Source organism: Sorex araneus, chromosome 1 (assembly GCF_027595985.1).
Source record: "Sorex araneus isolate mSorAra2 chromosome 1, mSorAra2.pri, whole genome shotgun sequence".
NCBI lineage: Eukaryota > Metazoa > Chordata > Mammalia > Eulipotyphla > Soricidae > Sorex > Sorex araneus.
Genome location: NC_073302.1, coordinates 3159094 through 3171346, shown reverse-complemented (window position 1 = coordinate 3171346; position 12253 = coordinate 3159094). Strand labels below are relative to the sequence as shown.

At 63.6% G+C, this 12253-nt stretch overlaps 1 protein-coding gene across 8 annotated transcripts in view; it reads left to right on the top strand.

Moving 5' to 3' along the window:
• The first annotated feature begins 1659 nt into the window (after positions 1-1659).
• FUBP3 (far upstream element binding protein 3) overlaps positions 1660-12253 on the top strand; it is a 34474-nt gene continuing 23880 nt past the window's right edge. For 2 of the 8 annotated variants that reach the window (XM_055136109.1, XM_055136090.1), the window contains exons 1-2: positions 1683-1823; positions 2556-4340. Coding sequence is in view for 4 of the 8 variants with exons in the window: in XM_055136070.1 (XP_054992045.1) it covers positions 1740-1823 (84 nt within the window). In the remaining 4 variants the exon portion in view is untranslated. Of the gene's footprint in view, positions 1824-2555; positions 4341-12253 lie in introns of all 8 variants that reach the window. The other 6 variants (XM_055136070.1, XM_055136084.1, XM_055136075.1 and 3 more) reach the window with 4 other exon arrangements.

The following is a 12253-nucleotide window of genomic DNA, read 5'->3' as shown; positions in this document are numbered from 1 at the left end:
TACATTCTAAATACAAGTATCCTGGGCACTAGGTTAATAGAATCATCCTATTTCTAAAATTTTGAAGTTTTGCCTTGATTTTTTTGCAAGCAGAGCCAAGTTTAAACGTGTGACAACCCCAGGTTGGCCACAAAGAGAAGTGTTGGCGCGGGTCAGTCTTGCTTGGTGGTGACACTTTATACGATGTTGCCGAATGTGAGCTTATCTCCACGAGGAAACATTTTCTCTAAAAGTGACCATCTTCCAGCGCGCAACAGTACACTTTTGTCAAATACCTCTAATGCATGCAACAGTGCAACTCTGTCGAGCTTTCTTATTTCACTGTAGCCTAGTGAGTATTCCAATTAGTATTTAAAAAGTTTCCTAAGTACTTACTATGTGCCAAATTCAAGGAATGAAGAAAAAAAAATAAGACTCAATCTCTGCGGATCATAAAAGAAAAACGATTATCAGAGCCTTGAGAGATAACACAGCCGGTTGGGTTCTTGTCTTGCACAAACGCGGTCAACCCGGGTTCCATCCCCCGAATCCCATCTCGTTCCTTAGAGCACCGTGAGGAGTAATCCCTGAGCATCGCTGGATGTGGCCCCAAAACAAACAAATTTGAGCCTCAGCTCACACTTGTTTCCAGAATGTAAAGTTCTCCCAGGTTGACACAAGGGATCACGGAGCGAAGACACGCTCGATTTGATTTATTCCCTAACCTCCTTCATCGACTCAAGATGACTCCACTACAACCCAATTCCTGGGCAGCAAAGGGCTTCTTCGGACCCTTACTCACGGGACAGTCTCGCTAACCTCAGGGGGACCCCTGACCTGTACGTGCCCTGAAGCCCCAAAGCCCTGGTCCTTCTCCGGGAAGTGGGCGTTGCTGGCCCATTTCTAAGATTCACATCCAACACTCAAGCATGTGCCAGCGCAGTGTCCGTCCCCTCGCCTGGCTACCCCGTCGCTACGAGGTCTTCTCGAAGTTTCCGAGCAAGTCCTCTCGCAATCCGGCTTCTGACCCGGCGGCAGGCACAGAGCGGGGATGTTCGCGCGGTATTTCCTGCTTCCCCGGAGTCCCCAGGCCGGTGACGCAAGGTGTAAGGGGACACCCGGCCGGCCCGCGGCGGGTCGCGTCCTCCCCGCGCCGCGTTGCCAGGCAACCCCAGGTGTGGCCCTCGCCCGTCCGCGTGCAAACTGATGACGGCGCGAGAACTCGGGCCCGGGGCTCTGCACATGCCGTGCCGCGGTCCCGGGTGCTGCTGCCTCCCCGGCGCCCTCCCGGTACCAGCCCCCCTAGTCCCAGCCCGGGGCCCTGCCTGGGCCAGTTTTTTGGGGTGCACAGGACGGCCCAGGGGAGAGTCACAATCCGGGCTGTGTGCAGACACCTCGGGGCACATCCGGTCGTCCAGGGGCCCGGCACGACGTCCCCGACGGCCCCGAGGCGCGGACGGCCCGGGAGGGGGCCGGGCGGGGTCCCGACCCGCGGATGCTCCAGCGCAGGGGGCGGTGCCAGCCGAGGCCACGCCCCCGCTTCCGGCCGGCGCGGTCACGTGCCCGCCGCGCCCCGCCCCGCCCCCGGCCCCGGCCCCGCCCCTCGGACGCGGCTCCTCGGGCGGCGAGCGCCCCGGCGTCCCTTCCGCCGGAAGTGGGGCGACTTTCCCTTTCCGGCTACGGGTCCCCCAGCGGAGCGGGAGGCCGGACGGGGGAGCCGAGCGGCGGCGGCGGCGGCGGCGGCGGCGGGGGCGGCGGGAATGGCGGAGCTGGTGCAGGGCCAGAGCGCGCCGGTGGGGATGAAGCCCGAGGGCTTCGTGGACGCCCTGCACCGGGTCCGGCAGGTACGGGCGCGGCCGGCGGGCGGGAGCACGAGCGCCCGAGGCGGGGCCGGGCCTGCCGGGAGGAGGGGGAGCGGGCGGGGGGCGGCCCGGGGCGGCCGGGCCCGGGCCCAGGCCCCGCGTGTGCCCGCCACGCCCCGGCCCCTCGCGCGCCCCCGGCCCGGGCCCGACGCGCACGGGCGGCCGGCGGGGGCTGGCGCGGCTCACGCGGGGAGGTGGCGGGGGCGCTGCCCGGGGCCCCCGAGCCGCGGGAACTCGGAGGACGCCCGTCTTCGTGCCGGCCCCAGGGCCAGGGGGCGGGGCGGGGGCGCCCGGCCCGGGGGATGCCCCGGCGGGGCGGGCGGGCGGGAGGGAGGGAGACGCGGCGCAGGTGCGGGCCCCTCCGGGCGGGCGGGCGCGCGGGGCCGCGCCCCGCGGGGAGGTCCGGCCCCGCGGGGAGGTCCGGCCGCCGGCCGCGGCAAGGCGCAGGTTGCGGCGTTCGGCAGAGGGGGTTTGGAGCGGGGGTGGGGGGCGCGCGGCCCCCCTGCGGCGGGAGCCCGGGACCTGCCGGGAGGCGGACCCCGCGAGACCCGGGCCGGCCTTGCTGCGTGACCGCCGAGCGCCCAGTGCGTCCAGCCTACCCGCGCCCTCCCGGCCGCTGTCTCGGAGCCGGCCGTGCTTCCGGTTTAGTTGCAGACGTACTAACTGATTCTTTGCAAGCCGGGCTGTAACTAATGACTGCTTGATTCCTAACAGAAAGCCGTGTTAGAAGAAGGCCTGCACTGGAAGATGTGTCTTTCCATCTCTGTCCGCTCTTCCAGGGGAGGGATCCCTACCTGTTGCCCAGATCCTGACTCTTTTCACTTTAACCCCGATGCTCCTGTAGACATGGTGTTGGATCCCAGAACTTTCCAAACCTGTGGTTCCACCTAAGCTCTTCCCCGATGGCTCGTCCCTTTACTGCCTGGGCCGCCCGCCAGGACAGTTCATAGTGAGGCTCCTCCGTCTCTCTTAGACTCGGGAGCCCTCCGCGGTGTTGGGATGAACGTGCATCCAGCTCCCCTCCCGTCACTCTGCCCGCAACTGTGTTTCTCGCTGGCTCCTAATGTGCAATGGCTTTCGCTCTGTGCCACTGTGTGACAAGCACCTTGCTGGCCTTCTGTATCCCGGAAGAATTCTAGTCTCTGCCCCAAAGCGTGCGGCCCCTCTGTCGGCCGAAGGCTCATAGTTGAACCTAACGTGAATGTTGAGCCACTGAGAAGACTCTGCTTCTCTCGAGCCAGTGGTCGAACTCGTGTTCTCGGACACCCTCTGTTAAATGCTGGCCTAATGTGGACTGTTGCCGCAGCGCCGGTCACTACTAGCAGAGAAAACTTCACTGGACACGTGCCCAGCTCTGAAATGCGCCATTGACTGGAGCAGGCATGAGCCCTTGGAGACAGGGCTGTGAGTGTGTTCGCGTGCGGACGCTAACCGCTGGGGGTCGAGCCTATCTCCGAGGACTTGATGGTCTTTAAGAGCCAAAGGAGGAGAGGAAACACACAAAACCGGACAGGTTTGTGGGTCCTTGTAGGTTTCCGTGTAGCTTTGCCTTGGGCTAGCGTGGATTGTTAGAGCTCTGAACTGCTGTCTGCCCGTAGTGACGCCTGTCTCGCGTCTCCCGAGGCCGGGCCGGGGACGACGACAGTGGCTCTGCTCCGCTCCGTCGCACACGCTGACGTCCGGCTCCCACCTCCTCCTCGGTGTGTGGAAATAAAAACTGCATTTCTTCACTGAAGTGGTTGCTAACCGCCCTCCTTCCGTGCCCCCCGATCATCGTGCCTGTCTGCAGGGCCCTCGCCAGCCTCTGTGCCCGCTGCTCGCACCACTGTGCTCAGGGCCCTCCACTTCCCTGGCCCCCGCTCACCGTGACTGGCCGTGGAACCCGCACAGGCTTGCTTGCTGGCGGGGAGTGGTCTGGGGAGCCCCCGGCCCGTCTAGACGGCCAGCATAGCGCGGGCGCTGCTGGGATGGGAGGCCGCGGGGTCCTGCCCCCCGTCCACCTCGCTTCCCTCCTGGTGTCTGGGAATCTCCTTGGATCTCCTTTGGACGCTTTGAGCAGAGCGAACCCATCCTTTTTGCCGGCCCGTTCTCAGAATGGTGGTGGGTCGAAAGAGAGTCTGCAGAGGTGCTCTGAAAGGCGGGGGTGTTTCCGCAGGGAGCGAGCAGGCCCGCGTGAAAGGGATCGTAGTGTGGGTGCTCGCTGGCGATGGCACCTGTCGGGAGAGAAGCCACAAGGGCAGAAGCAGGCTTTGGTTTCAGGAGTCACGTCCGTCGCCTCTTGATGCTGAGCAGGGACGATGCCGAGCTCTCAGACACCGAGCCCAGGTCTCCCGACTGGCCGGCAGCGACCCAGCATCGCTCTGGCGAGGTGCTGGGGAGGGGCTGGCTCCGGACACTAAGGCCACGGGGACCCACACAGGCTGGGTCGCCCAGGTCCACGGCCAGCTGGACCTCCCCGACCGTCTCAGCCACTTGGGGGCTCCTGGACATGATGGATGAGTTAGTGCAAATGAATTTTGTTTCTTTTTTTTGAAAAATGCAAAAATTGGGCTGGGGAGATAGTGCAGGGGCCGTGGTCCAGGACTTGCATGTGACCCCCCCCCATCCCATCCCCGGCAGCACTTGGGGTTCCCCGAACTGGGCCTGAGCACTGCCTGGCCCGACCTCCCTGTTCCTGGGTTCCGCAGGTGGCAGCTGCGTTGACTCCGCAGGGTTGCTTTTTGGACCCGGAGGCGCTGCAGGGTCTCCACAGACCCGGCCTGCCCCCCTTGAGGCGGACCTCGGGAGCCCCGTTCCCCCATTCCCCCGGAGGTGGTGCCTGCCGGGCGGGGCCAGGCCGCTCTGCAGCAGACCTTTGTAGAGGCGACAGTGGCACTTCCCAGTTCAGGGGCCTAGAACCCGTCTCTTCCCAGCATGCTCTTGGGGGAACAGTGGCCACTGCAAGGTCCCTGGCCGCACACTGAGATGGTCACGTAGGCTGGACGTTGCCCGCAGTGACTGCCCTTCCGGAGAATACTGAGGCCCCCGAGGAAAGGCCTTCGCTCGTGGGCTTTAGGGGAGGCCCCGAGTGCAGTTTTCGGCCCCGGCAGCTGCGGTTGCGTCCTGACCTCACGGTCAGCCCTGCTTGCCCGGTGCTCACGCAGTCGTCTGAGAAGGGACCGGCGTTTCGCCTTCTCCGGCGTCTGAGAAAGCCAGGGTCTGCGGGGCAGGCGGCACCACCCGGGCATCTCTGCTGTGGGCGCCGCCCTTGCTGGCCCGTGTGGCGCGTGGCACTGATGCCGTGAAGTCCCCGCTGTCGGTGCAGACTCGCTGAGAGCAGGGTTCGGGGCGCGGGTGTAGACGGGCGAGCGCCCCGCAGCCTGCAGGCAGCTTGACTATGCCCAGCCGTCCCGGGGTGCTCAGGCGGTTCCACGAGAAAATGGGAGTGTCTGACCCCTCCAGGAAGGCTCTCAGCCTGCACCCCTCGCCCTCTGCAGAGCACTGTCCCAGGGAGCCGGGCGCCGCCCCAGCCTTCAGCAGCTCTTCCTTCGCTGGCCCTTTCCTGGAGGGACACTGTCGCCTCTCGCTTTGAGTAGGGATCTCCCGGCGGCAGTTCCCTGGGCCCGGGGCTCCCTGCCGCCAGGTTCCCTGGTGCGGGACCCCAGGCCCGTGTGTGCTCAGGCATCTGATCCCCCCCCCCCCCCCCCCCCGGAGGTGCTGGATCTGAGCTCGAAAGCTCTGGAGTCCCTCCGCCTCTGTCCCGCCGTGCCTGGGGCTTCACGGAACTGGGGACGCCTCCGCTCCGGCCCCGCTCTGGGCCCCGTGGTCCCTCCAGGCCCGTCGCCGCCGCTCAGCACTCTCCTTGATCTGAGCGGAAGCTTCGGCCTTGGTGTGTTTCGGCCTCTTGCCTCCGGCCTGCTGTGGGGGTGTCGGACGCCCCTCGCCCCAGTTTTTCTGTTTCCCTTTTACTCTGCTGAGACGTCCCTCGGGCTGGCGTGACCCCCCCAGTTGTGCCCGTACCCGCCCGCCCCCGGTGGGCTGGGCCCTGTGTCCTCCTGCTCAGGGCGTCCCTGGCTCCTCGGGCTGGAACCCTGGTGGCCCCCCGAGCACAGACCCGCAGGCTGAGCAGGGGAGACGCAGCAGCGCATCAGGTGTGGCCCTGTTCACGGCGGACATGGGCTGAGTCCGCAGCACCCCACGTGGCCCCCTGGGGCCCTGCAGGGGGTGAGCCCTGAGCCCCACCAGGTGTGGCCCCAGACAAACCAGGAAACCCACAGTCGTCACAGATACTACCTGAGCCGCTCGGGGGTGCAGGGCCCCGGCGCCCCCAGCTCGCAGACCCCCCGTGCGGAGGGTTGAGCACTCGAGGGTTTGCAGCCTCCGGGAGGACCGGCAGGTGCTGCTGCTCAGGCCGTGGGCCGCGGGCTCGCCTGCTCGGGTGAGAGCTTCCTAACAGGCGCCGGGCGCCGCCACCACGGCCTGCGGGAGATAAGGGCGACTTACGGGGCTGGTCTTGCTTGCTTGAGTTGGTCCTGAAAGGACGGTTACTCGCGATTGGGATTCAGGTGCGTGTGGGTTACAGCCAGGGCTGGCTTTAGCCTGTGGGGTGAGATTCTTTCCACAACTGGGGCTAGTTTTTTTTTTTAAAGACTTTATTTTTTAAATGCATTTTTATTTACTTAGGATGGAAGGGGGGTGTGGACCACACCTGGCAGTGCTCGGGCCTTTCTCCTGCCTCCGTGCTCAGGGGCTTGTGTGTGGTGCCAGGAATTGAACCCTGGTCGGCTGCGTGCAAGTCGTGCTCACTGTACTGCCTCATCAGCCTCGGGCACGGATGCTGCTCAGAGTGGGAGCAGAGGTACAGTGGGGGGGTGTTTGCCTTGCACGCGGCTGGCCCGGGTTCCATCTCTGGGCACCACAGAGGGTCCCCCGAGTCCCTCCAGGAGTGATCCCTGACCACAGAGCCACGAGTAAGCCCTGAGCACCACCAAGCGGGGCCCAAGCACAAAACCCAAAAACCTAATTCTCATTTTGTATCGCAAAGTAACTGGCCGAGGGGGGCCGTGGGGAGCCGGCGCCGTGGTCCCGGAGGCGGGAGTGTGGGGGCTGTGCCCGAGGGGTCCCCGGCGCTTTGGTTTCCATTTTCAGTGGGAAACTGAACATTCGTTCTGGGGAGGGGCCCAGGCTCCATCCCCAACACCCAGTTGTCCCGCCCTCCAGGGTGTGGCTGAGGGAGGCTGAAGAGAGGCCGGAGGGAGTCCAGGCGGTCAGGCACGTGGCCGCCACGTGGGGTCAGGTTCCTGCCACCGCCTGTGGTCTCCTGGGCACTGCCGGGAGAGCCCAGCAACTGGAGAGAGAGGAAGCGGTCAGGGAGCCTCGGAGGAGGCGGGTGGGAGGAGCTGGCCTGTGGGGAGAGGCCAGGGGCTGCCAGGTGTGGGTCCCTGCTCCGCCCCGGACTTAGGAGGCAGTGGGCGCCGGGCACCCGCCGTGTGTGAGGAAGCGGCGGGCTCGCCGGTGAGGGACGTGCTTCTTTTATTTGGGGGCTTTGTTTGAGGGCCACACCTGGTGGTGCTTGGGAGCTACTCCCAGCTCAGTGCTCAGGTGCTGCTCCTGGCGGTGCTCAGGGGATCAGGCTGGGCTTCCCACATGAAAAGCACGAGTGTGACAACCTTTTGGAACCCTTGGATGCCTGGCCCGGATCACGGGCGTTTTCCCTTTGTTTCCATCTCCCAGACAGTGCTCAGGAGCTCCAGGGGCCCCCGTGCATCTCAGCCATTCTGCCGTTGACTCAGTGCAGCTGGGCACCCTTGGGCCATCCCGCTGGTGTTGGGGGCACCTGGACTGGACCCAACAGTGTTGGGGGGATCGTGTGCTGTTAATTGAGGCTGGAGTGGCTGCGTGCCCAAGCCTCTGTGCTGACTCCAGGACCCGGGCTCAGGGGTCTTTAGAAGACTAAGAGCGTTGAGTCTCGGGGCTGGAGAGAGAGTTCAGTGGGGATGGCACTTGCCTTGACCGGTTCAGTCCCCGGCACCCCATGTGATCCCCCAAACCCTGCCAGGAATGATCCCTGATGCAGAGCCAGGAGTAACCCCTGAGCATGGTTGGGGGTCACCCCCAAACCCAAAACCCCAAAACGTTGAGTCTCTTAGAAATATTCCCAGTGTTGCTATATGTCGATTCCAGGGTTCCTGACCTCTCACCTCCAAACTCTGATTTCGGGGGTTAATAGCCAGGTGATTTATTTATTTATTTATTTATTTATTTATTTATTTTGCTTTTTGGGTCACACCTGGCGATGCACAGGGGTTACTCCTGGCTCTGTACTCAGGAGTTACTCCTGACGGTGCTCAGGGGACCCTATGGGATGCTGGGAATCGAACCCGGGTCGGCCGCTTGCAAGGCAAACGCCCTCCCCGCTGTGCTATTGCTCCAGCCCCCAATAGCCAGGTGATTGAGGCTGGCCCTGTGTTTGTGGAGCTCCGGGTCGGGTGTGACCCTCAGCTCCCTTGGCACGGTGAGACCACGCCAGCATGATTTAGAGGGCATCCTCCCCCGGAGTGAATGCAGAGTTGACACGAGAGGCTGTCGGGAAGAGCTGGCCTCTTGACCCTCAGCGGTGAGTAGGGCCGGTCGCTCACTCTGCTGGAGCCTGTCTGATGGCAGCGGGTCTCGTTCATGGAACCTGGGTTACGCTGGGTGCCAAGGATTCTCACTCACTTCTGATGCAGTGGTTACAAAACTTCCAGGGATGCCCCACTGGGTACTCAGAAAACAGAGTTTGGGGCTGGAGAGATCGTATAGTGGGGAGGGTGCTTGCCTGCGGGCAGCTCGGCTGTCTTCGGCGATTCCTGGGTGCAGAGCCAGGAGTAACCTGAGCACCAGGTGTGGCCCCCAAACAAAAAGAAAATAGACTTTGGGGCTGGAGAGACCATGCAGCGAGCAGGGTGCTTGCCTTGCGGGTGCTGACCCGGGTTCAGTGCCCGACACCCCTGTAGTCCCCTGAGCATCACTGGGTTTGACCCAAACAAAAAGAAAATAGACACGGTCCCCTGAGCATCCCTGCCCCATCGTCGAACCACCGGTCCTGTTGGCGAGAATCGCCGGGACCCAGACTGCGTCCAAGTTCTCCCTCTGTCACAACTGGCTTAGTACCTTTGCGCTTCCAGTGCTGGGTGCTGATGACAGTGCCACTGCCCGACATCCGGTCCCCCCGGGAGGATATGGGGAGTCGCCGATGGGCGCCCGAGTAGGCGTGCGGGTGCCGGGAGTGTCTGTAGGTCTCACGTCCTCTCGATGTGTGACGCTTGGGCCCCGCACGCCGCTCTGTGACTCCAGTGCATGCCCCGGGCGGGGAAGTGCACGCCTTCTCCCTGCTCTGCCCTCGGCTCTCGTGGAGACGGTGTGGGATGTCTCCAGCCCACCCCCCGGAGCACAGAGGGAGGCCCGTGGTCTCAGAGCGTTTGGGGACTGCTTGGCGCAGTCGTGGACTCTCAGGCACCCTGCTGCCGCCTCCCCATGGGGGGCGGACTAGGGGCCCCCACTCTGGCAGCTTGCTCTGTGGGGCACGGGCACACCCAGCTCTCAGCACTGCTTGTGGACCTATGTGGATCCGTGCCCAGTGCGTGGGTCCAGGCAACTCTGGTAGTGTTGCAGGGGGCAGGGGGCGGGGAGCAAGTGTGAGGTGTAGTTGGCTGAAAGGGGGGATTCTCTGCCCCAGCACTGCGTTGGTGACCCCCTCGCCCTCTCATGGCAGCTGAACGGATCGGATTGTGTCTCGGAGCGTGTGCCCTGGGAGTAGGGCCTTGCCCCCCTTCTGACCTATAGTGTTTTGTAGATCAACTGAGTTTTGCTTATTGGTGAACCCTTAATGCTGTTTTAAGGTCAGCTTAAAATTTAGATTTGTTTTGGGGCCACACCTGGTTGTGTTCAGGGCTGACTCCTGGCAGGTCACTCGGGGGGGCCATATCGGGGTGTTGGAATCAAACCTGGGTCGACCACCTGCCCGGCAAGCACCCACCCTCCTTGCTGTCCTCTCTCTCCGGCCCCTGGATTTCTTCATTGGTTTGGGGGCTGCAGCCGGCAGTGCTTGGGAGCTGACTCCCAGCCCAGTGATGTCGGCACTTGCTCTGCCGGGCGCCCTCTCTCCAGCCCTTTGATCTGTTTGGATTGGGGTGGGGTGGCGGTGGGGAGGTAGAACGGGGCTGAGGCACTTGCCTGGCACCGGAGCACAGAGTCAGGAGTCAGCTCTGAGCACTGCCGAAGGTAGTCGTGAGGTAGGTGGTGTGTGTGCGTGAGCGTACGAATGTGCACGTCCTGAGCGCTCTTTGGGAAACACGGGTTTATTCTGGCCCCGCAGACCAAACCCCCAGACCACAGGGAGGTCTTCCCTCGGGCTCTGCCCCAGGACTCCTGACCCTCCTGGCCCAGTGTCCCTCTGCGTTTTCAGTGGCTCGTGGTGGTGAGGCGGCAGGTACGAGAGCCCTGTCCGGGCGGAGCGGCCCCGTGTGGCTCCCGGCCGTATCCTAGCTTTGCTGCCTTCTGACATGCACTCTGGTGTTCCGGGTCACACCGGCGATGCTCAGGGCTTGCTCCTGGCTCTGTGCTCAGGAATCACCCCTGGCAGGGCTTGGGGAACCCTATGGGATGCCGGGGATCGGACCCGGGTCGGCCGTGTGCTCGGTACCAAGCAGGCGCCCTGCCCCGTGTCGGTGTCCTGTGGCTCCCGCAGCCTGCTCTTGTGCACAGAGGGGGGTGTGGCCCCCTCCCGCCAGCAGCCGGGGTCACTGGCTGGGGTGTGCAGGGTTGCTTGAGCGCCGGATGCACTGGGCACTCTCCGGAAGTGAAGCCGGCAACTGGGGAAAGGCCTGTGACTAAGGGCGGCCCTGCCCCTGGGGGCTCAGGAGAGAACAGCTGGGATCATGTTGTCTACCCAGTTTGTGGTGAGCCCAGCCCGGTTACACGGCTCTGCTGTCTTAACAGCCCCGGGGCCACTCCTGACTGTTCGGGTGGTGGGAAGTGTCATCACCAGTGGTGCCCCAGGACTCCTGGGATCTGCTTTCCCTGACTTGTTGCTTGCAACGATGTAGCATTTGCATGACTGAAGGAATACATTGTTTCTATATGGCATACAGGGGAAATGCAACAAAGTAACAAAGTACCAAGCTCCCCCTGTGCCTGTTGCCTCTGAGGGTCGGTGTGTTTCTCTGCCCCAGTTAAGCTCAGGCATTTCAGTGCTCAGGCCCAGAGGTACCAGGGTTCAGACTCTGTCCCTGCACATCCGAGGTGTGTGTCCCTTACCCCTCAGCGCCGAGCATTGTCCAGCTGGGGATGGGGATGACCAGAGCGGCCAGCTGAGAGGCTCTCATTAGGTCATCCTTGTTGCACCAGCTGTGGCAGCTCTGGGGCAAGGCACCTTCCAGCAGCAGGTGGGAGGTGCTGTCACCTGTGGTCAGGGCAGGACAAGCCCCAGTGGTGGCCTCAGCCCCCGGAAGCATCAGCCGGGGGGAGTCGGGCGAGTGCCTGAGGCAGAGCAGAGCAGGGGCCGGTCAAGCCTCTGGGGAACTTTGAGTGTGGGGGACATCTTCGCTGTCCACCTAGAGTCTTAGGGTTCGCCTCCAGAAATCACTCCCCCATGGGCCGGAGAGATGGGATGGTGGGTAGGGAGGGCATTCGCCTTGCACATGGGCGGTCTGGGTTCATACCCCAGGCACTGCCAGGAGTAATTCCTGAGTAATTCCTGGCAGAGCCAGGAGTAACCCCTGAGCATCACCAGGTGTGGGCCACCTCCACCCCCCCACCCAAAGAAAAGACACCAGCCCGTTCTCTAGCCAAGTCCCCATCAGTCTTCCTGCCCTCTGCAGGGGAAGGGCGTTGGAGGGGCACGAGCCGCTACGTTACCACCCGTGTTTTCAGGGTCCTTCGAGGTAAGCCCTCGTCTAAAGCCGGGCTCCAGCCCTGTGCTCGCCAGACTTGCCCGGTGTGGTGGGGACCCCGGGTCCTCTCTTCCGGACCAGAGGCTGCCCGCCCCAAGGCTGCCCACAACTTAAGGCGGGTTTTAAACGCAGGGGCTGGGAACAGGCCCGACACTCGTCTCCCCGCGGCCCGCCCTCACCTGATCCCCAGCAACAAAACACAACCAGACTGTCTCCACCTCCCGGACAGGGGCTGGCCTGGACCTTCCCTTGGGTCTCCCAGAGGCCCCGTGCACACACATGGCTGCCAGGAAGGCCTAGCGCAGGCACACGGGCTCCAGGGGGTCTGTATTCACGAACACGGGCTCGGCGCAGGTCTGTGCCCAAGCACACGGGCTCCAGGGGCGCTCTACATGCACTCGCACATGGGCTCCAGGCGGGTGTACGAGCACGCACACGGGCCCCGGGTGGGAGTACACGTGTGGCTCCGGGCCAGGCCTGGTGTGCATGCGTGGGGTAGCG